Here is a 22,528-nt window from a genome sequence, read left to right on the forward strand (position 1 = left end):
CCACCGGCAGCAAACCTAGCCTGCTGCCACGCCTGCAGCTCAGCGCCAGAGCTGATCACAAAGGGCAGAGGGGCATCCCAAAAGGGATCAAGAGCAGAGAAACATGGCACCGTAGGCACCACTCCCGGATCACTATGCACGCAGGGCCGTTTCCAATGCACGGCGTGGAGAGAGGGGACATCCGTCTGCAGCTTCACTCACTCTCTGGCCCTCAATCTCCTTTTCCCTGGTGTAACTCTACTGGCATCAGCGGAGTCATTCCCGAGGGGGGTATCGGGCCCTCTGCAGTCAGTATCTCTTACCGCCCTGAGTACGTCTCATGAGACCAGGCAGCCCAGATGTGCTGGCAAGGTCCAGGCTGGAGTGGACACTCATCACACCGGGTCTCTCTCAGTGGGGTCACCTACTCGTAGGCGTTGAGCTTTATGCAGTGGGTGTGAGAGGCTCAGTGCGTTTCCCCATTTCTAAGGAGTCCCCCCCCCGAGACTGCCTCTGCCGGTCAATCAGATGGTAACAGGACAGGGAAGCATGTCACTAATCCCCTTCTCCCGCAGCTAAGCCACAAGGCGTTCGGCCTCACTTTGTACCTGGCTCTGTTACACGTTGTCCCTGTAGCAGACGGAGGCCAGGTCTTCCCAAAGCAGAGGAAACCCCAGCAGGGGCCAGGCTCCCAAGGCGGGTCCCTGGCAGAGTGACTGCAGCACTGCCATTCCCCGCATGCCACTCGTCCCCACTGAGGGTAGCGTGAGAGCCCACTCCCTCCACTGCACCCAGACCACCTGTCGGCTACACGATGCCAGGCACCAGAATCAGCTGTGAAGGCAGCTGTTTATTTCACGGCAATGATGGGTGGAGGAGGAGAGAGGTCAGGGAGGGTAGAGATGCAGGCCAGCCTGGCCCCTTGTTCTAACCATCTGTTTGCTGACACCAAGATCTTGCCAGTCAACCCGGTCAGAGCTGGCATGTGTGTTACCCAAGATGCTGTGTCCATCATATGACTGTCACACGCATTTCACCCAAGCGATAGCTGGGAACAGAGACGTTTTGCAGACGTCCTAATTTAAATTAGTCTGTGATTAATCTGATTTCAGCAAAAGCCTACATTTCCTCCACTAGCCTCCATCAGGACAATATACACGAAAGCGTCTTCCATTGTTTGCAGCCTTGTTCTAGCCAGGCTGGTCCCAGGAGAGGAGACCCAAGGTGGGTGAAGTCAGAGCTTTTACTGAACCAGCTCCTGGTGGTGGAAGGGAGAAGTTTCCGAGCTTCACAGAGTAATTCCTCATGTCTGGGAAGCTCAAAAGCTTGGACCTTCCACACAGAATCAGAGAGACAGAAGGGACCGCGAGGGGCATCTCCTCTAACAGGAATCGGTCCAGTAAAAGACAGGACCTCCCCCAGTGTAGCTTCTCTCAAAGCTTCTTCCTGCAGACTCCTCTCTTCCCAGCCAGGCGGCAGTCCAGAACTGATCTGCGACACAGGGATGTATTGCAGTGAAGTCATATTGGCAGGATGGCTGCAGATTTACTGTGCTCAAATCCACTCAGCACAGACATTAAAGCAGAGCCGCATTAAGCTCAGAGCTTTGCATTAAAATAATGAGGGCTGCCAAGCCAGGGCTACCATTAACTAAGAGCGAAATCACCCCAATTGGCTCACTGGGGAGAGACCGAAGCAGCGTCTGGAACACTCTGTGCCTGCGACAAGACAAAGAGACATGACAGCGGTCTCTAAAGAAGAACTGGGCAGCACGAAGTGAAGCATCTGTAAGTGAAAAGGGGATCTAGACAGCCAGCTTTATTGTACTCTCAGCTTCTGCTTTTAAATGTCACCCTCTCTCGACTGCGTCGCTGTCAACACAGACTGTCCCGCCGGGTGTGACAAAGGCAACCGCTGATGCAGGAAGGAAACATTCAGACCAAATCTGGACCAAGCTAATCATCATCATCTGACATCTCTACTGTCCCTTTCAACCAAAGGGCTTTGCAAATCCTACTTAAAGAGGAAACCATTCACACACAGCTCTAATGCAACCACATCTAAGGTGAAAGGCAGCAATCAGATGACAGCTATTCACTGCTCAACTGGGCTGGAGGAAGAGGAGATGTTTTGGCTAAGGACAATGTGACAAACCCCTTCCTTTACAAAGAACAGCCATGAGATCTGGGACCCAGCAGACAGGGCCTTGGGCTTCCAAGGTCTTGCCTGAAAGAACCACACACAATGGACAGAGGAAACCCAGTTTAGCTCACATGGAAAAAGGAAGGGCTGGATTAGACACTCGGAACCCAGGGCTGTGCCAGGGAACCCCAATGGACCGGCCTTGATTTGCGGAAATTCCCTTCAAGGAAATCCAAGGAGGCTTTGGTGCCTCCACTGCACAGTCCCCAGTAGTTGGAAAGTCTGAGGACCCAAGGCACAGACCAAACTCCCGCCTAAGGGGTTTTCCTACACACAGGCCAGGTGTCAAGCCACTGATCAGCCCACCAAAAAGTTACAGGGAGCTAATCACAACCAGGAGAAGAGCCCAAGGATCCAGTGCTGCACCGAGAGGACCCTCACGCGTGTTCCCCCTCCTAGCATGCAGCCTGTTAGCTAGGGACTCTCGCGACCAGCCCTTCTACATGGGGGCCGCAGAGGCATTCTCCAAAGGCGAGGGAGGCTCCAGGCTGCAGGCAGAAAGGGAGGGATGTGGAAGACACATGCCGTTCAAAGCCGCAGTCTGTTAATGAAAGCAGAACGATGACACGGTTGCAGTGCTTTGGGAGCAGACGCCACCTGGCAGACAGCTCACACGTTGGAAATGGGCATCCAAGGAGATGGTCTTTTGCTTCCATAGCAGAATGCAGTAAACTCGATGAAGTTTATTTCAAGCACTAGTGACACACCTTGCCTACCCAAGAGCTCTAGGCACCCTGACAATCTTACCACAGCACACTACACCCAGCAGCACTGAAAAGCAAACACTCCAACAGGAACAAATTAATTCAGCGCAGCCAGACAGGGAATCAGCAACAAAAAGGTGAGTAAATTAGTAAATGATGTTCCTGTAACTGCCCTAGTCATGCTACCGCAGGATTAAAGCACTGACAGACACAGAGAACTTCAAGGCACCTGGAATGACAGACCTGGCAAAGAAATAGGGCGACATGACACAGACTTAGCCAATTGCATCTTTAACATCATAAGACGTCTCGTAGGATCATCTACTCTAGACTTGCAAACTAACATTCTGCCAAACGCGTTAGGAGAAAGACGAGCTCGGTATTAACGTCTGCCACTCGTCACACTAACGTGCAGCACGGCGACCCCACACTTCGCTTTTAACTGGTTAAAAGCCATCTCGGTCACACCTCTCGCACCAGGCTCAGAGAGACAATTCCCACACTGCTCTGCTCCGAAGTGACCTTTGAACGAGTCTCTCAGCCCTCAGCAGTGAGCCAGCGTGGGTGTGTCTGTATCGGGGTGAGTCCCAGCACTCAGTCCGCACAGGCCAGGAACAACGTGATCGCCCAGGGAGTATTTATCCCCAGCGCTGCCACTGCCACACAATCGAGCCCCAGACAGTGCCGAGGAATTAACGGCACCTATGGCCAAAGCAGCCCCCTTCTGAGCAGTGCACGGATCAGGTGTCCTGCTCTACCTGCGCTGTGAGAGTGGAAGGATACTGGACTATAAATAATGCACGCTCAGGTGACCGGAGAACGGAGATTTTGGCAAACTCCCAGTGCCGTCTCTACAGCTTTGGGGCAGCTCTGGCAGGTGACGCAGGGCCAGCACCCCAAGGCAATTCCCTTGGCAGTTTTAGGAGAAGAGACACAGATGCTGAGGCCACAGCCAATCATGCTGCCCAAGACTGCCTCCCTGGATGCCCCATCTGTCGTCTCTTGTCTTGCACTTGGATTGTGAGCCGTCTGGCCCGGGGACCAGCTTTTTGCTCTGTCTGTACAGCGCCTGGCACAACAGGCCTGGTCCAGGCCTAGGGCTCCTAGGCACAATGGTAACAAATCCTGCCGCGGTGCCACGCAACCCCCCACAGCCCAGGCAGCCCACCCCCTCCGGCCCCGCCAGCAAGTCCTGTGACCGGCCCTCCCATACCAACCACAGGACCAAGCCGGCCCAGCCTGCACCCCCTTTGCCAAGGGTGGCCCGGACAGGGAGGGGTGCCACCCGCCTACCTGCTGAGGAGCCGTCCTCGTGGTCAGAGCTGTTGTAGCTGCAGTCACTGCCTCGCTCCGGGGAGCTGCAGCTGGAGGAGTCCCTGCCAGGCACATCCAAGTGTCGCCTGCGTCTCCAGGGCAGTGGGTGCTGCTCTTCGTGCTGCACGGGGGAGCTGCGCCCATTCAGCCCATCCAGCGAGTCCAGGTCCCGGCTGTGCTTGGGCCGCCTGCCCCCTTTGGCGGGCGGCCAGCGGTGGGGCCTCTCCAGCTCCTCCCCGGACCCCCGGGGTAGGATCCTGAAGCCTAAGAAGACGGGGTTCAGGAGGAATTTCTCACTCACATCCACCTCCTCGTGGTCGGCACTGCCCTCCCTGGGGCCAGGCATATTCTTGGTGTGGGGCTGCCGGCCACGGACCTCCCTAAAGATGGGCTCACTGCCATGGGGGTGCCCACTGGGGGGCTCGCTACCATGGGCCTGGGCAGGGATGGGGACAGGGGGATTGCTGCCATGGGGGTGCCCAGTGGGGGGTTCACTGCCATGGGCTTCCCCAGGGATGACGGACTCGCTGCTGTGGGGGTGCCCGGGGGGGGGCTCGCTGCCATGGGCCTCCCTGGGCACATCCACGGGGGGCTCGCTGCCATGGGCCTCCCTGGGCACATCCACGGGGGGCTCGCTGCCATGGGCCTCCCTGGGCACATCCACGGGGGGCTCGCTGCCATGGGCCTCCCTGGGCACATCCACGGGGGGCTCGCTGCCATGGGCCTCCCTGGGCACATCCACGGGGGGCTCGCTGCCATGGGCCTCCCTGGGGACGGGCACGGGGGGCTCGCTGCCATGGGCCTCCCTGGGGACGGGCACGGGGGGCTCGCTGCCATGGGCCTCCCTGGGGACGGGCACGGGGGGCTCGCTGCCATGGGCCTCCCTGGGGTCGGGCACGGGGGGCTCGCTGCCATGGGCCTCCCTGGGCACATCCACGGGGGGCTCGCTGCCATGGGCCTCCCTGGGCACATGCACGGGGGGCTCGCTGCCATGGGCCTCCCTGGGCACATGCACGGGGGGCTCGCTGCCATGGGCCTCCCTGGGGACGGGCACGGGGGGTTCGCTGCCATGGGTCTGGCCAGGGGGGTGCCCAGCTGGAGCATCGCTGCCCTGCTCAGGGGCCGGGCCATCTGGCCCCTCCTCGGTGCTCCTGCCCACAGGGTGCTCAGTCCTGAGGGGCCGCTGCCTGCCCTGCCTCCGGGCCCGCGGGGCTGGCTTGTGCTGCTGCAGCTGGTGCTGGATGGCTGCGGCCAAGCTGTGCACGGCGCGCCCCGCGGCTCCCCGCTTGCCAGGGGGCATGTCCGGGAGGGGGGCCGGCTCCGCTGCCTGCCCGGCCGGGGAGGGGGCCGGGGGCTCCCGGGCCAGAGCCGTCTCCAGGTAAAGGACTTTGAACTTCTCCTCGGCCAGCGCCTGCTGCAGCTGCCTCAGTTTCCCCCGGCAGCGCTCCAGCTCCAGCTCCATGTCCCGCACCGAGCCCAGCTGCATGCGGGGCGCCGGCTCCCCGGGGAACTCGGCCTGCCAGTGCCGCTCGAACTCCGCCGGCTCCCACATGCTGCCCGCGCGGCAGCCCCGAGCCCACGGCGATGGGCGGCGGGGCCCGGAGCCCGCGGGGAGCGATCCGATGCCCCGGGGATGGGCGGCGGGGCCCGGAGCCCGCGGGGAGCGATCCGATGCCCCGGGGATGGGCGGCGGGGCCCGGAGCCCGCGGGGAGCGATCCGATGCCCCGGGGATGGGCGGCGGGGCTCGGTGCCCTGGCTGGGAGGACGCCGCGGACCTGCCCCGGCTGAAAGTTTCTCTCTCCCCCCGGCAGCTTCCGCTCCGGAGTCCTGTTGGAGCCCTGACGTCGCGGCCCGGCCCGGCCCCTCTCCGGCACAGACCCGCCCCCCCTGGCCGAGCGGGCGGGGCCCGCCGGGAGCGCCCCGCCCGGAGCAGGCGCGCCCCTCACCGTAGCGGAGCCGGGCTGCACCCTGGGGTGCCAGGCCTCGGGCTGGGCTGGAGGAAGGGGCAGGGGACGGCTGCAGCTGGCAGGTCCCCGGAGTAACACCCCGACTGTCATACCTGCCTCTCCAGCCTTCCCGAAGGGACAATATCCCCTTTGCAGGTGGGGAAACTGAGGCTCAGAGCAGCCCCGTGACTCGCCCATGGTCACCCAGCCGGCCTGTGCCAGGTCTCCTGGATCCCCCCCAGGCCCAGTTATCTGGCCAGGAGGCCAGAAATGGCCACAAGCCGGTCCCCGGGGCCCGACCCACACTGGTGTGATGGCTCTGCCCGTGGCGCGTGGGCACCGGAGTCTGGCTCAACGCCGCCACCGCGCAGTGAACTGTCTGCAGATCCTTCGGGGGCAGGTGTCATGTGCCGGAGTTCGGCTCTGGTGTCTGCTTCCCCTCCCGTCTCCCTCCACTCCGGTGCCCTTCAGCAGTTCGGCTCTCCCTGCCCACAGCTGCGCTAGAGACAAGGCAAGTTAGTGTGAAGCAAAAGCCATTGGCCAGGTGTGTCATGGCGACCTCTGATTGCGTCCGGCTTTCCATCCCCATCCTCCGTTCCTAACCTCCCCTCCCCTCCCCTCCGCCACCCCCACGCCCACCCCTGTGCGCCCTCCAGCGTCCGGGCCTTCCAACCTGCCCCTCCAGCCCTGCGCTCCGTTCCTAACCTCCCCTCCCCTCCCCTCCGCCACCCCCACGCCCACCCCTGTGCGCCCTCCAGCGTCCGGGCCTTCCAACCTGCCCCTCCAGCCCTGCGCTCCGTTCCTAACCTCCCCTCCCCTCCCCTCCCCTCCCCTCCGCCACCCCCACGCCCACCCCTGTGCGCCCTCCAGCGTCCGGGCCTTCCAGCCTGCCCCTCCAGCCGTGCGCTCTGTTCCTAACCTCCACTCCCCTCCCCTCCGCCACCCCCACGCCCACCCCTGTGCGCCCTCCAGCGTCCGGGCCTTCCAACCTGCCCCTCCAACCCTGCGCTCCGTTCCTAACCTCCCCTGCGCTCCGCTCGGAGCCCGCCCCCACGCCCACCCCTGTGCGCCCTCCAGCGTCCGGGCCTTCCAACCTGCCCCTCCACCTCTGCGCTCCGTTCCTAACCTCCCCTCCGCCACCCCCACGCCCACCCCTGTGCGCCCTCCAGCGTCCGGGCCTTCCAACCTGCCCCTCCAGCCCTGCGCTCCGTTCCTAACCTCCCCTCCCCTCCCCTCCGCCACCCCCACGCCCACCCCTGTGCGCCCTCCAGCGTCCTGGCCTTCCAACCTGCCCCTCCAGCCCTGCGCTCCGTTCCTAACCTCCCCTCCCCTCCCCTCCGCCACCCCCACGCCCACCCCTGTGCGCCCTCCAGCGTCCGGGCCTTCCAACCTGCCCCTCCAGCCCTGCGCTCCGTTCCTAACCTCCCCTCCCCTCCCCTCCGCCACCCCCACGCCCACCCCTGTTCGCCCTCCAGCGTCCGGGCCTTCCAACCTGCCCCTCCAGCCCTGCGCTCCGTTCCTAACCTCCCCTCCCCTCCCCTCCCCCCCGCCACCCCCACGCCCACCCCTGTGCGCCCTCCAGCGTCCGGGCCTTCCAACCTGCCCCTCCAGCCCTGCGGGCGGGACTTTGCTTCTCCAAACATTGAAAGCAGCGTCACTCTTTGACCTGACGCTGTTTGCCGAAAGGCGGAACGCACCCGGCCCGTCAGCGCCGCACGCTCTGTCCTGGATCTCCTCACAGCGCCCCTGCCGGCGAGCCCTGCACACACTAACTCACTTGTTCAAGGTCACCCAGGAAGCCTGTGGTAGAACAGAGAACGTGGGGCTCACCGGCCCAGCTACTCCCCCGACCCCACACCACTCCGCTGTCGTAGGCAATGAAAGAGCCTCAGGATCTTTTACGTTTGTCACCTTCTGCCTTCCAATCCCCCCACTGCCTTGCTGGTACCCCCGGGCTGCACAGTATCCAACCCAACGAGAAGCCCCTCAGGGCAAGAGCCTGTCCTAGCTGGAGTGCCATGCACGCCTATGGTTTCGCAGAAACAATAAGCACCAATAAATGCCTCCCCCAGCCCTTCCTAGCGGCTGGAAAATAATCTCCATTCTCATCATCCAAGATCAAGCAACTGCTTGGCACAAAAGATGAGCTTTGCACCACACCCTGCGGGCTGGCTAGCCCACAGTCAGATTCCCAGCGCAGGGGTAACGGTGCTGGACAGCTGCAGTCAGGATCTGTGCTGTACGGCTTGGAACCAGCATTTTCCACTGGCTTCATTGCACGCCACCAGAGCCACCGTTTGTAAAGCATGGTCACAGGGGTGCTGGCTCTTCACAGAGAGTTGGGATCAGGGGGTTATAAACGACAGCAAGTGGCTCAGCTGCAGGTAGGGCTGGTGAGAGAGGGTTGCTGATAGGGCTCCGTGGGCTGCTGGCTGGCGAAGGCTTTGGCTAGGCAGAGTGAGATGGAAGTGATCCTGGAACCAGGCTAGAGAATGAGGCCAGGGAAAGCATGGAGGAAGACTGGATGCAAACAAGGAAAAAGAAGAGGGTAGATTCTCTGGAACCAGAAGAACCAGCAAGTAGGAGGTCAGGAAAGGGAACCGGGGGAAATCACATGCTAGTAAACTCCCTAGGTAAGGACAGGAAGATGGGGGAGATCTGAGGATTGCAGAGTGGATCAAAATCATGCTGGAGATACAGTAAGAGCTCGGACACTGGCTGGTGGGGACGTGTTAGTGGAATGTACAAACACAGAACAAGCAGGGAGGCGTCGAAAGACAAGGGTGCTAGGTCAACTAAAAATAGACTGTTGGCTACCCAAATTCCAACCTGAGGCTGCAGTGGAGGTATGTTGTATGCCAGCTGAAATGTCAGAAGAGGAAATCAAGCAAGATAGAAGTGAAGATAAGGTGATCACTGTACTGAAAGAGGCTACTTAGCAGAAGAGGAGGTGATAACCAGCACTTGACACCTGTGCTGTCACATTTAAAGGAAGGATGCTACCAGATAGGATAATTGTAGGGTCTCTGATGTTCTGGACTAAGCCCTGGATTCCTCCATCTATGAGCTGCTACAGGTGCCAAAGGTAGCACATCATTGCAAAGGGAAAATATGTTCAGTAAGCGTGGAGGTAAACAGTTGTTATATGATAACAGTGAGGAAGGGACAGAACAAACCTTGCAGCTGTGGAGGAAAACACAGCTCAGCATATGGTGGATGTACTGAGGCAAAACGTGCTAGAGAAATACAACCCCCCAAATTACTAATAACATCTCACATGCAAGAGCTGCTGGGAGATAGATAGATAGATATGGGGAAAGGGAATAGCCCGCAGCAAATGAACAGGCAAGAAGTAACAAGTGACACTGGGGTAAGGAGAAGACATCGTACTTATACAAAGAGAGGTTTCAGAGGAGCAGCCGTGTTAGTCTGTATCCGCAAAAAGAACGAGGAGTCCTTGTGGCACCTTAGAGACTGACAAATGTATTTGAACATAAGCTTTCGTGGGCTACAGCTCACTTCATCGGATGCATGGAGTGGAAAATACAGTAGGAAGATGGATACACACACACACAGAGAACATGAAACAATGGGTGAAACTAAAAAGTAAAACTATTTCCCCATGCTTATTTCCCCCCCCCCCCGTCGAGTTCCTCACATCTTCTTGTCAATTGCTGGAAATGGGCCATTTTCATTACCGCTACAAACAGTTCTTTTTCTCTCCTGCTGATAATAGCCACCTTAACTGATCACTCTCCTTATAGTGTGTATGGGAACACCCATTGTTTCACGTTCTCTGTGTATATCTATCTTCCTACTGTATTTTCCACTACATGCATCCAATGAAGTGGGCTGTAGCCCACGAAAGCTTATGCTCAAATAAATCTGTTAGTCTCTAAGGTGCCACAAGGACTCCTGTTCTTTTTGTGTTTCTGATGGAAATAATAAATTGTACATCTCAAACAGGGAAGAAAACAGAAAATTCAAATAATTAAAGCTGTTAAAAAATACTTGTGGGATAGCAACCTATCAGTGGAACGACTTCCTATCTTCCTAGGTGAAGGAAATATTGAACATTAAAAGAACAGTGGTGGCGTCTTTCAGCTGGAATGCCCAGAGCCTAATAGTGCCTGGGCAGGAGTTAAAGCAAAATATTGTTAAGAAAATAAAGCCTGATATAATATGCACACAAGAGACTTGGCTAATAGGAAAACTAAGCCATAAAATCCCAGGATATGGCCTAGCTAGAGAAACAGAAAAGGGTGGGAGTGTTTGCCCCTTCATTAAGAAAAGCCTGAACTACCTTGAAGTAGAGGTTAAAAAGCTAACTACTGAGTACAAAACAATTTGGGGCCTCTAACACTTCATAGCATTTATAACCCAAGCCAGAAGTAGAGGCTATGGTCCTGAAAGCATTAATTACAGATGGCACGTGCTAGTTTGTTAAGGGTGATGGTCTGAACAGACACAACAGATTGAGGGGAAATAAGAAAAATGATAAAAATGGAAAATATTGAGAGCAATTCTTTGAAGAGGATAATTGAGTAACATTAAGCGCTGGTGCACCTACCAGGCTCAGTACAGCTGACAGATGCCTGGATCTGGGCATAGCATCTAGCACCATAGCAAGTGATGGCTGCTGGGAAATGTGCAGAGGAGGGAATGGGCAGTGACCACTTCCCAACGTTAATTACTTAGCAAGGAAAAGGAAATACCAAAGCCGAGGAGAATCTCCCCACGTGGAATCTGGAACTCCTTCCAACCATGTGACTGAGCAATGTATACACGGAGTTCTGGAGTAACGTTACTAATGGAATCAGAAAGACGGGCGGACTGGCTATTCCTAGTATCACAGAGTCCCCGGGCGATGCTCTGGAACTGCTCCCCACAAAGCCAGGCAGGACTTTGGGGAGCCTCCTCTCCCTCGGAGCAGCCTGTCTGCAGGGCAGGAAGCTCACACGTAGCATTCAGCATGTGCTTCCCACAGCGAGTCCACCCAGGCGGGATCCTGGGGAAGCCACAGGGTCCTGCACCCCCACTTCGCAGTCAGACGTGACTCTCAGCCAGCCAGTAAAACAGAAGGTTTATTTAGACGACAGGAACACAGTCCAAAACAGGTCTTGCCAGTACAGACAACAAGACCCCCCTTAGTTAGGTCCATCTGGGACCCCAGGGAGGCCACTGCCCCGCTGGGAGGCCTGAGCCTCCTCGGGGCTCCCCTCCATCTTCCAGCCAGCTTCCAAAAACTCCCAAACCCCCTCCAGCCCCTGCTTTCTGGCCTTTGTCTCTTTCCCGGGCCAGGAGGTCACCTGATCTCTCTGTCTCCAATACCTTTAGCATCCCCTTGCGGGGGGGGGAAGGGCCTGGCCATTAGTTGCCAGGCGACAGAGGGTCGGCCAGAGCTGAGGCCCCCCCACAGTATTCAGAGGGAACATTAAAACCAGTCCCACTTCGTCACACCTAGGATACCAACATGACTCAGAGATAGGACAAGTGTTCCGTGGTGGAAGACGGAATGTGAAATGGTGAGTAGGGAAAGGAACAAAGCAAAAAGAACGAATCCCTAAATAGTGACGATTGAATGAAAGAGTAAAACGGGAAGGGGGTTGCAGAGCAGGCTCTGAGAGGAGCAAACAGAGGAAGCTGGGGAACATCCTGCGGGGAAATGAAGATACCCGTGCAGCAGAGGTGTATGAACAAATTAGGAACATGAATGGAATAAAGAGTAAGAGCCCCCAAATACCAAGCCTTGCGGCTGCAGGGCATGGAGTGATAAGCTCCAACAAAGAAAACGTGGACATTCTGGCCACCATGGTTCCCAAGTCAGTAGTGAGGAGGAGAAGAGGCTAGAAATTCGGGGGAGCAGACAAGCATTCCTGAAGGATAATGATGAGATGACGATGAAGAGGTGGGAGGAGGGTGTGGACATTATTCTAAAGTAAAACTTTAGGCATGTGGGAACTCCAAAAACTCCAAAAAAGGAGCAAAAGAACCGGACAAGGCAAGGACAACGTTTAAACATCACGTGAAAAACATGAGGGTGACACTAAAATGATGTAAGAGCATAACGGAGAAAAGGTGAAATACCTAAGGCCTGGAAACATGCAATCATAGTCCCCGGGAGGAGACCGGGTACGTTGACCTCAGGATCGGAGGCCTACAGACCAGCTGCCCACACAGTATGTTTTGGTCAAGCCATGCAAAGCATGGGCTCAGAGATGAGTAGCACACCTGGAAAGAACAAGGTTCCTACATGAAACACAAAGTGGGTGTGCAGCTGATGACACTGTAGGGACAGAGATAGAAGAACAAAAAACCAGGAGACCCGAAGACTCCAATAGAGTAACCTTCCCTGGCCATAGAAAAAGCCTGCAATGTGTTATGGAGAGAGGGGATTGTGGAAGAATGTACACACGGGTAAGGGAATTCTTGTGCAAAAGAACGACCCAAGTGCAAGTAGGGAAAGCTTTTTCCAATGGATTCTCAGCTGCGAATGGAACTCCACGGGCTAGTGTAATTAGTGCAGCCCTCTTTAACATCCTGATCAACGACCTCTGTGAGGAGACGAGTACAGGAACTGGGGTCACGTGACTTGCTGACGAGGAAGCCCCTACGACAGGCTGAGGTGCAAGCGCCCCAGCTCCAGGAAGCAGGTTGGCTCCTGTTGGAGGTGTGAGCACAGGCTCTGATTGAGCCAGGTGGTCTGCGGAGTAGAAACCTCTAGGGAATAGAGAGGCCCCTGCAGAAGGCCCACACTTGGGGGAAGGGAAAGTTAGCGCTGACCCCCCCCCCACACACACACACTTACACTTGGTGAGGCAACTTCCATCTTTTCATGTGCTGTGTATTTATACCTCCCTACTCCATGTTCCACTCCATGCAGCTGATGAAGTGGGTTCTAGCCCACGAAAGCTTCTGCCCAAATAAATGTGTTAGTCTCTAAGGTGCCACAAGGACTCCTTGTTGGTTTTGCTGATACAGACTAACACGGCTGCTACTCTGAAACTTGAGGTACCGAGTTAGTTTTATGTGGACGAAATAAAACCAAAGCCCTGAGAAAAGGGCCTGAACCAGATTCAGAGTGTGGTGTCCCTCTTCCTGGGCTGAGGGGACAGGCCTGCAGCCTATTATGCTCTTGGAGCGGGGGAAACAAAGTCCTATAGGACAGTAAATGAGTTCAAACTAACAGAGCAAAGCCTGTTTCTGAAGCAAAGGCAGGAATCTCTCCTTGCTGGGCCCTGCTGCCATCCCCTAACCGGTTCTGAACGCAAGACCAAGGCAGCAAGATCACTTCTTTGCTCTGAATCTCGTAATTCTTTTATTAACAACACAGGCTCCAGCCCCCACGGCTCAGAGGAAGCCAAACGAGACACCAGCCCATCACATGAAGAGTGCAAAAGTAATGAAACCAAATAAGCCTTTGTGCAAATACCCAAGTAGCTGGAGCTCTGCAATGCAGAAGCAGGGCCAAACTCACTCACAGTGTAACTCTGCTGGTGTAACTGCAAGTCAGCAGAGCTACAGCGAGCTTGAGCTGGCCCCTCGGGTTTGTTGCATGGAGTGTGTCTATGTTGGTGGGACAGCGCAATCAGCCCCCACGCCTCTGCACAGCATGAGATGCAAGTAGCCACGCAAGGCAGGGCAAGGCAATTAAAGTGACCTAGGAACCCACGGGGCTAGTCAAAATGATCCCAGGGCAGCATCTCAAGCGGCAGGGGCAGCCAGGGCTGTGTGCGTTTCTGGAAGATTGCTCCAGAGCAGCGAAGAAGCCTCGCTATGGCAACCCCTGAGTATACGCGCGCACCGCATAGTGGTGTCGCCAACTCCCACACACAGCCGCTAAGGCCGGGCCTACAGCAGCAAAGCTGGTTGTTGTCACTCGCTACCGGCGGTGAACTGCAGCCTGAGCAGTTACCTGATCACAGGTTTTGCCTGCAGATGGAAAGCTGCAAATGCACACACATGGCAGGGGGGGTGTGGGGTTCTGCAGCTCTCCTCTCCCACGCCCTGGCAGCTGGGAATTATTCTGATGACCTCTCGCCCAACCCCACTGCATGGCAGCTGCTTTCCATTCTGAAATTACCCCCACAACTCACTCCCTTCATAATCCCTGCTGCAGGGTTTGCCGCACCTCTGTCCCCTCTCTGGTCATGTTCGCATTGCCGCTGGAAGCACACCTCCCAGAGGTGCCAGACGCACTGGTTTGCTAAACAGCAGTGTGGGTATCCGGGCACAGGTGCTGGAACAAGCTGAGGCAGGCTTGTATTCGGGCAGCTAGCCCGTGCCACAATAGCCACACTCGCCTGAGCGGCGCTAAGGTGGCCATCTGGGCTGGGAGGCACACAGCCAGCTGCAGTGTAGCCAGCCATCCGAGGGGCCCCCTCGCGGCTGTGCCTCTCCTGGGGTGGAATTCTGCAATTCTCCCACTCCTCGGCGACAGCACCCCGTGGATCCGCCTCGCGTACCCAGCAGGGCCAGCCAGCGGGGTCTGACGCCTGTGGCTCCCCCCGTGGGAGTCAGTGGCCAGAGTACAGTGGGAACAAAGCAATTAGAGAAGAGAGGCCTTGGAAAACAACACCCAACATGTCTACCTTGACGAGCAGACGGGAACTCAGGCAGGCCTAAGTTCTTCAGCCACCCCAGCAGGAGTCTCTGTGTCGTTCCCCCGAATGCCTTCCTGCCTTGAGAGTCCCTTTTCATACTGCTATCGTCCCTTTGATCTCCAGCGCGGGCTGGCTTTTTCCTGCCCTGTCCTGTGGCTCTTATCCTGAGCCATCCCGTTTCCTTCCTGCGTCTTTGCTTACGGCCCCCATTAAACCAAACCAATAGACTCATACAGTGCCCATCCCAGTACCCAGGCCAACATACCACATCCAGAAAGGACTCCGGAGGAGCTCCCAATGCTGTCACCCTCCGTGCAGACGTGGCTCGGAGGGGAGGGCGATCTTAGCTAATCCAGCTGCTCGGGCAGACCCAGGGCATTCCCGCTACGGACCCCGCCTGCAGGGCATTCCCGCTACGGACCCCGCCTGCAGGGCATTCCCGCTACGGACCCCGCCTGCAGGGGTCGCGGCGTGTGCCTCGCCATGTGACCAGGGACTTTTTGAAGCCGCGTGGACAGCTGGGCCCTAACTGCCCTGCGCACAAAGCGCCCCATTGCCTTCCCCCCCCGCCCCCGCCAATGTTTCTGTCGCTCTCCCTGCACGTGTCAGGCAGCTGTCTGCTTTAATGCTGATGAGGAGCAGAGAGGAGACGCTTTAAGGCACTGAGCAAGATGCATAAGCAACCATCCCTTCTCCTTCACACTGTACATCCTGCTTGGCCTTCCCGCTCCCCGCCTCCCTACAGCGTGCCGCACTGTACCAGTGGCCTTACTAAGTCTTTTGCCTTCACTTGGTGCACCAGACTCGAGCCAGTGGTGCTAACTATCCATTAGTTTAGTGCTTTTGGGCTCTGGTCCTCACAAACCAGCAGGTGCTCCTATCTGTGTGTTAACCCATCAAGGTAACACATGATACAGCAGAGCCGTTTCCGTTAACAAAGCAGCTAATTAAAAACATCCTTTAGGAAATGACTTCATTGTCTCCTTCTGGAGAAAGCCCCCACAGGTCCCCCTCCGCTCCACACCCCCAGCAGATAAAAGACAGCTTAGCCCAGCCTGGCCCAGGCACCCATTGGGCAGGCGCTGGCCTCTAGCCAGTAATGGCCCTGACACGTTCAATTAGCCAAAATCGTTTTCAAATCGTTTTCCCCAACAGTTTGCAGGCAACCTGCTAGCAGGGGCGAGAAGTGAGCAATTTAGGAGGCTAAGTGGTTTCTTGGATCCCCTCCCAGTGCTGATGGTGTCGGATTTTTATATTTCTCCTCTTCCTTATGCACTGGAGCTGGCTGACCCCACTGACGCCTCTCCCACCCCTGAGGTCTCCCCAGTAGCAGAGTGAGAGGCATGAGACGGAGAAGCCCAGTGACGATGCCCAAGAGACAAGGAAGTGTCTGGTACAGGCGGCAGCCTAGGCGGTTAGTAAAGTCATTAATGGCATAAACCAGCCACCTCTTTGCTGAACCAGGCTAAAATTAGCCCCCGAGAAGCTGGGGCGCTAGCGCACTGCAAAGCCTCCCTAGCACGGCCAGTTGTGTGGGCCCGTGTTTGCCTGAACAAGGGCAAGATTTCTCCAGCGGCCCTGAGGCCAGCGATTTGTGCCCTGGCTGGACTGGCATTTCCACCCGGGCTGCAAAGGGCTTTCTGATGGCAAAGCCTTGACGAGGGGGTGCCAGCAAGCTCCTCGGGCTGGAGCAATGAGGACACAGACCAGGCTGTGCCCTGCTCTGAGCTCTGACTCATGCTGGGAAGAGATGATTAGTCTTGTGCCCTGGAATTTCCTGCCCTGGGTCACAGCAGCTGGTCTAGATCTGGCACCGATACAGCCCCCAGCACCACAGGAATTCGGCAGGGCTGGCTCAGGCATTCCCATGGGTACAAACCCAGAATCACCATGAAACCACGTGATTCCAAATGGCCAGTGACATCCATAGGAAACCCCAAACTCCCAGCTCGACAGCTGCCCGCTGTCAGCTTGAGATGCGGCCAAGCACCCCGATGAGTACAGGGCATTCGCGCTCCCTGCCTCTCCCACTGGCCATGGGCTGAGCTCACTCCAGGATGGCACCAGGAGCCACGTTGTTAGTGTTGTCAGCCTCCGGCGAGCTAGGGAGCTCTGGCAGCCAGTGGCTAACTTTACCTGGCAAGGAGTCCAGGGACAGAGACAAGTCGGGGGGCTGTGAGGGCAGCACGTGGAGAGAAAGGGGGAGCCTCCGGCCCCCACTGAACTATTGAGTGCAACAGAAGGCTCAGCCTGGCCTACGGCACAAACGCCTGGCGAACTCTCCTGCTGTTTCACTCGCCCCTGCGTGGCTAGGGTCCCCTCAGCCCCCCACGCACGGTGCTCCCCAGGGTGCAGCAGTCAGCCCTTAGCAATGCCATTTCCACCTTGCTCCAGCAGAGGGAGCCCGAAGGAAACACAAGCCCAGGCCCAGTCTGTGCAGGACTCCAGCAGCTCCAGCGCCCTGGCACCTTGGCGGGCGTGTGCCGGGGGCAGGGAGCGCGCTAGGGAGGGGAAATGCATGAGGAGCTGTAAAGCTGTTAGCAGTGCCCTGAGCCCCTGGAGTGCTGCAGGGAGTGGGGGGCTGATGGGTGCCCCTGGGGGAGCCCCTGGAGTGCTGCAGGGAGTGGGGTGCTGATGGGTGCCCCTGGGGGAGCCCCTGGCGTGCTGCAGGGAGTGGGGTGCTGATGGGTGCCCCTGGGGGAGCCCCTGGCGTGCTGCAGGGAGTGGGGGGCTGATGGGTGCCCCTGGGGGAGCCCCTGGAGTGCTGCAGGGAGTGGGGTGCTGATGGGTGCCACAGGGGGAGCCCCTGGAGTGCTGCAGGGAGTGGGGTGCTGATGGGTGCCCCTGGGGGAGCCCCTGGCGTGCTGCAGGGAGTGGGGTGCTGATGGGTGCCCCTGGGGGAGCCCCTGGAGTGCTGCAGGGAGTGGGGGGCTGATGAGTGCCCCTGGGGGAGCCCCTGGAGTGCTGCAGGGAGTGGGGGGCTGATGGGTGCCCCTGGGGGAGCCCCTGGAGTGCTGCCGGGAGTGGGGTGCTGATGGGTGCCACAGGGGGAGCCCCTGGAGTGCTGCAGGGAGTGGGGTGCTGATGGGTGCCCCTGGGGGAGCCCCTGGAGTGCTGCCGGGACGGGTGGGTCTGATGGGTGCCCCTGGGGCGAGCTCCCAGTTTTTCAGCCTTCAGCCACTGAGCGGGAATTTCTTTCCTAACCAATTTGTCCTTTTACTGCGGGGTGAACATCCCCGGCCTATTTTGCCAAATTCTCTCCACAGTCGGGGCCTGGACAGCTCCTTTCGCACCCAGCTCATCAGGCTGCAAGGAGCGCTGCTGCCCTCTGGCGTCCACTTCCCAAATCCACTGAGGCAGCGGGTGCTGCTTGGCCCCCCCGGGGCAGTCTCAGCAGAGTGGAGCAGGAAGGGAGAGAGAATGAGCAGCACCCACTCCCCCCGCTGCTGCAGCTCACACCTGGAGACCAGTGCAGTCAGGAAAGGGTTAAGTGTGCAAATCTCAACCGTCAGGAGTGTTGCCTAGTGGCTAGACCAGGGGCCTTTTCTAGCTAGCTCTGCCCCCACGCGCTGTGAGCTCGGGGCAGGTAAGTGGGGTGCTATAATGGCTCCCCACCTTGGTAAAGCACTTTGGGAACTTCCTGTGGAATGCCCCGTATCTGTGCTAAGCCACACAAAGTCCCTGGCGCTGGACAGCAGAGCCACGCTCCTGGGGTGTCTGCCCACTCCACCAGCAGGGGCCGGCCAGACGACGCTGCTCCAGGCCCGAGCTGGAGGTGGGCGGGTGGGGACTGCACGAGACCATAGGTAACACAATCTCTCCAGAGCAGGGCCAGGGGAGCTGCCTTCCTCTGCAGATGCTTCACTCCAGCTTGTGCTGACCCCTATCCGTGTGAGCGTCACACCTTGTCAGCTCCTCGTTAAACGCCCAGCGCGGCTCTGTGGCCAGTGCAATGTTCCTGGGCACTCCCACATGTGCCCGTCTCTTCCCCGAGACAAAAGTAGCCGGAGAGGCCCTGGCTAAGGACATGGTGCTTGTGGTGCTGGTGTGTGCCCAGGGGGGTGTGGCATGGACTCCTCTCAATAGCTAGAGTCCCCAGGGGGCAGCAGGAGCAGCGACGGTGCAGGCAGACCCACCAACGCGCCTGGGAGGCTATTCTCCGGAGGGGAATTCGTACTCCACCACTCCAGGGCCTCAGTCAGTGAGCCCAGCCACCCATGAGTCCACCCACGACACCAGCGAGCTGTCAGCTGGGACTCCTGTAGTTCTCTGGGATAATGGGGGAGGTCACTTGGGAAGGACACTGGAGGTCAGAGCGGAAGCAGGGCCAGAGCGACCTATGAACGTCACTTAGTAATAGACCGGGCAGCACTGCAGGGAGCAGGCCACAACTAGGGCTGGACTGTGCTTCGGGCCAGACGGGATCCCTCCAGAGCTCAGCTGCCCTCTCGCCTCTTCGCCATGCCAGTAAAACATCTGCCCGACTCCTTGGTCTTCTCAGAACAGGCAGGAAGACAGGTGAAAGACCAGGATGCCTGGCACCCAGCCCGCATGGTCCGAGAACAGTGAGGGGTCGGTGACGATGCCAGATGTCCTAGGAAGGAGATATGGATTTCGTCAGCTGCCTTGGCACAGGCCAAGGAACAGCGAGCACTCCTGAGGGTCGGGACCCCTCTCGGCAGGATGTCGGAGCAGGAGCGGTGTGCAGCAAGCAGCCTGACTGATGTGTGGCAACGGATAATTACGGCTCTTTCATCAGCTGTCAGGGAGACGGGCCTGGCCGAGCCTCACAACACATTTCTGACTCCCTGTTTCAGCTCGTAAATCTCTCCAGCAAGGCGTGATAAATCAGCAGGCCAGCTGAGCACTCGGCCCTGGAGTAGGAGGTCCCCATCGGCCTGCCCACCCCCGTAATGGGCACGTAGATAGGAAGCATCCAGGACGAGGTGGAGATGGTCTCAGAGCGGCGCGCTAATTACAGGCAGTGAATGGCATCCTGGAGCCTGTGATTTATTGTCTGGCCTTCCCCTCTTCCGAGTGCTCGGGGTGGAATCCTGTGGAGTGGGGCCCTGCCAGAGCAGAGCCCCGGAGAAGAGAGGAATGGGGCAGTGAGGGGAATCCGCCGCACAGTCCTCCTGGGAGCAGGGCAGTGTCATTGTCCCAGTACTGCCAACCCCAAATGGTCAAAAATCCAGAGTCAGGCTCAGCAAAAATCACGAGATTCTGTACAAATAATCAATGTGGGTTCTTCTGCTTTTCGAGCCTGTAGGGTGCACTGGGGTCACAATTTGAAGCTTTGAGGGCTAGAAATGTATTTTTTCTCTAAGAATGAAGGCTGAAATCATCACAGATCCACTTGACTCCAGGAGCTGGGGCTTTAAGGAAAACTATAAATACCACGAGACTCATGACAAAACCATGAGAGTTGGCAACACTGCTTAAGTGTCCCCACTTTCCAGCGGAGGAGGCTCAGGCCCAGAGAGAGACGTAACTTGCCAGTGTTCCACAGCGCGACAGTGGCAGGTTGAAATAGAACCCAGGAGTCCTGGCTCTCAGTCCCATCACCCCCGCTTCCCATGATGCGCGTCCTCTGCCCCTTCTGCAATGCCACGCTGACACCAAGGCACAGGTCACAGGTGGGCTGCCCAGTCTGCATCCTCCCAACCCCCGCTGGGCGAGGGCGGCCTCTCGGGGCTGCTCCACCGCCGGACGTGCCATAGCCGGAGGGCGGAGGGCGGCCCCTCTGAGGTGGAGTTCTGCTTGCAGCCGGTGCCCCGCTTCCCCCAGGGAGGGAAAGGAGCCACCAGGAAAGGCCCAATGGCCCTAGCCATGTCATCTGAGCTACTGGTTTGTATGTCAGAGGACAATGCCTGGGGGATTCGTGCTGCTAAGCCGGAGGGGTCTTGACTGCCCCCCAGGGTTTGCAGGAGCACCTGGGGCAAGGCCCTAGGACACACACTGCCCAATGGGTCACCCCAGCAACTGTGTAAGAGTTCCCTGAAATCGCCAGTGGAGGCAGCCCGGGGCTGCCCTTTGCCCCAGATCTCTAACCACTAGGCCGTGCCCTGTCTGTATCCCACATGGGCTCCCCTCCATTTCCCCCTCGCACTGGCACTCGCTGCTGGTGGAGAGAGCCCCAGTGGAAGATGAAATAATAAAGTGCCCCTACTCTGCTGCGCCGTGGGACGTTCCCCCACCAGTGCCAACGCTCCCTGCAGGAATCCATCGGCCCTGCACACAGGCTCTGGCCTGCATTTCTGCAATGGGACGGGCCTGGGATAGGTACCTCGGTGGCTCCCGCAGGAACCCCTGGCTGCTAAATCCTGCCCCCAGACAGAACCTTCCTCCCAGCTGACCTTGGCAGGCGAGTCCTTTGGGCCAGCAAAGCTCCTGCTCCTGGGCAGAGTAAGATTCCAGCCAGACAGAGAAAGCCATTGAGGTGGGAACAGGTGCGCTGTGGCGAGTGAGCACAGGTGAGGGCTCTGAAATATTTGTAGAACTTTGCCTCACTTTGAAGTTCTGCTGCCCCGCCTCTTCCCTGAGGCCCCAGCTTCTGATTTATTGACCTCCGCTAACACAGGCACCGAAATTAGCTGCAGCTTCAAAGAGCTGAGAGCAGAGAAGGGCAATAGACAAATAGCTGCCCGCTAATTGGAGCTATTGATCAAACGCCGCTTGAGAGGATCAGATAAGGATGGATGGATAAAAGGGGGCCATGATCGCCAGGAACCCCAGCAATTTGTCAGGCTGGCTCCTGCACCATTTTTCAAAGCTTTACCGTGGGCTCATGCAAGTCGTTAATAGCCGAGCGCTAATTCAATTATCGGCAGAGGGCAGTGGAATTAATTGCTTCAGTGGAAGGCGGCCGTGTGGTGGTTTCTCAAAGATGCTGCGTCTGCATGGGGAGGCGGCAGCGAACCTGCCTGGACAGCACGCTGGCAAGGACGCAGGGGCGGCGCCAGGCCCCAGCACGCCAAGCGCGTGCTTGGGGCGGCAAGCCGCGGGGGGCACTCTGCTGGTCGCCGGGAGGGCGGAGGCAGGGTGCCTTCGGCGGCTTGCCTGCGGAGGGTCCGCTGGTCCTGCCTGCGGGAGGTCCACCGGAGCCGCGGGACCGGCGACCAGCAGAGCACCCCCCATGGTGTGCCGCCGTGCTTGGGGCGGCAAAATGGCTAGAGCCGCCCCTGCAAGGAGGGGATGAAACGTTCCCATCAGTCGAGGGATTTTTGTTTCCAAAGCGTGTCCCAAAGGAGTCCAGGGGGGATTCCTCCACCAAGGCGTGACCAGCAGCAAGTGCCCCAGGAGAACGGGAGCGGTGCCCCTTTGTGAGTGACTGCTCCGCTGGAGTGAGCAGGCAGCTCTCAGCAGTGCTCTCCCAGGGTCGTCGTTAGCACGGATTATTGGGGGTGCCCGACAGACCCACCACAGTCAAAACATGAGGGGTTCATGCTGCAGGAGGTGGGAGGGGGGCAGCCAGGGACCCAGGTGGTGCAAAGGTGGCACAAGAAGGAGGGCAGCTGAGTGGTCAAAGCCCAGGAAGGGAGTCAGGCGAGCTCGCCTCTGTTCCTGGCAAAGTGATGTGGGCTGAGCTCCCGCTTTCAGTCACTGGCTGCTGCTGGGCTCAGCCATTGCATAGCAGCCCTGGGTTAGGAACAGAACTCTGGGCCCCTCTTTGGAAATCCTGCCCATCACTGCTTGCACTTGCCATAGGGCCGAGGAGCCCGGGGCCGTGACTAGCCCCCCACTGAGTTAGAGGCATGATTTCCCCATGCCTGGCTGGCG

At 58.2% G+C, this 22,528-nt stretch overlaps 1 protein-coding gene across 1 annotated transcript in view; it reads right to left on the reverse strand.

The window, feature by feature from the left end:
- The window catches only part of ABR (ABR activator of RhoGEF and GTPase), a 100,297-nt gene extending 94,531 nt beyond the window's left edge, over window positions 1-5,766 (reverse strand). The window contains exon 1 of the mRNA XM_044993272.1: window positions 4,179-5,766. Coding sequence (XP_044849207.1) covers window positions 4,179-5,751 — 1,573 coding nt within the window. The 5' untranslated portion in view covers window positions 5,752-5,766. The remainder of the gene's footprint in view (window positions 1-4,178) is intronic.
- Between the last annotated feature and the right edge of the window lie 16,762 nt (window positions 5,767-22,528).

The sequence above is a fragment of the Mauremys mutica genome, chromosome 19 (assembly GCF_020497125.1).
Source record: "Mauremys mutica isolate MM-2020 ecotype Southern chromosome 19, ASM2049712v1, whole genome shotgun sequence".
NCBI lineage: Eukaryota > Metazoa > Chordata > Testudines > Geoemydidae > Mauremys > Mauremys mutica.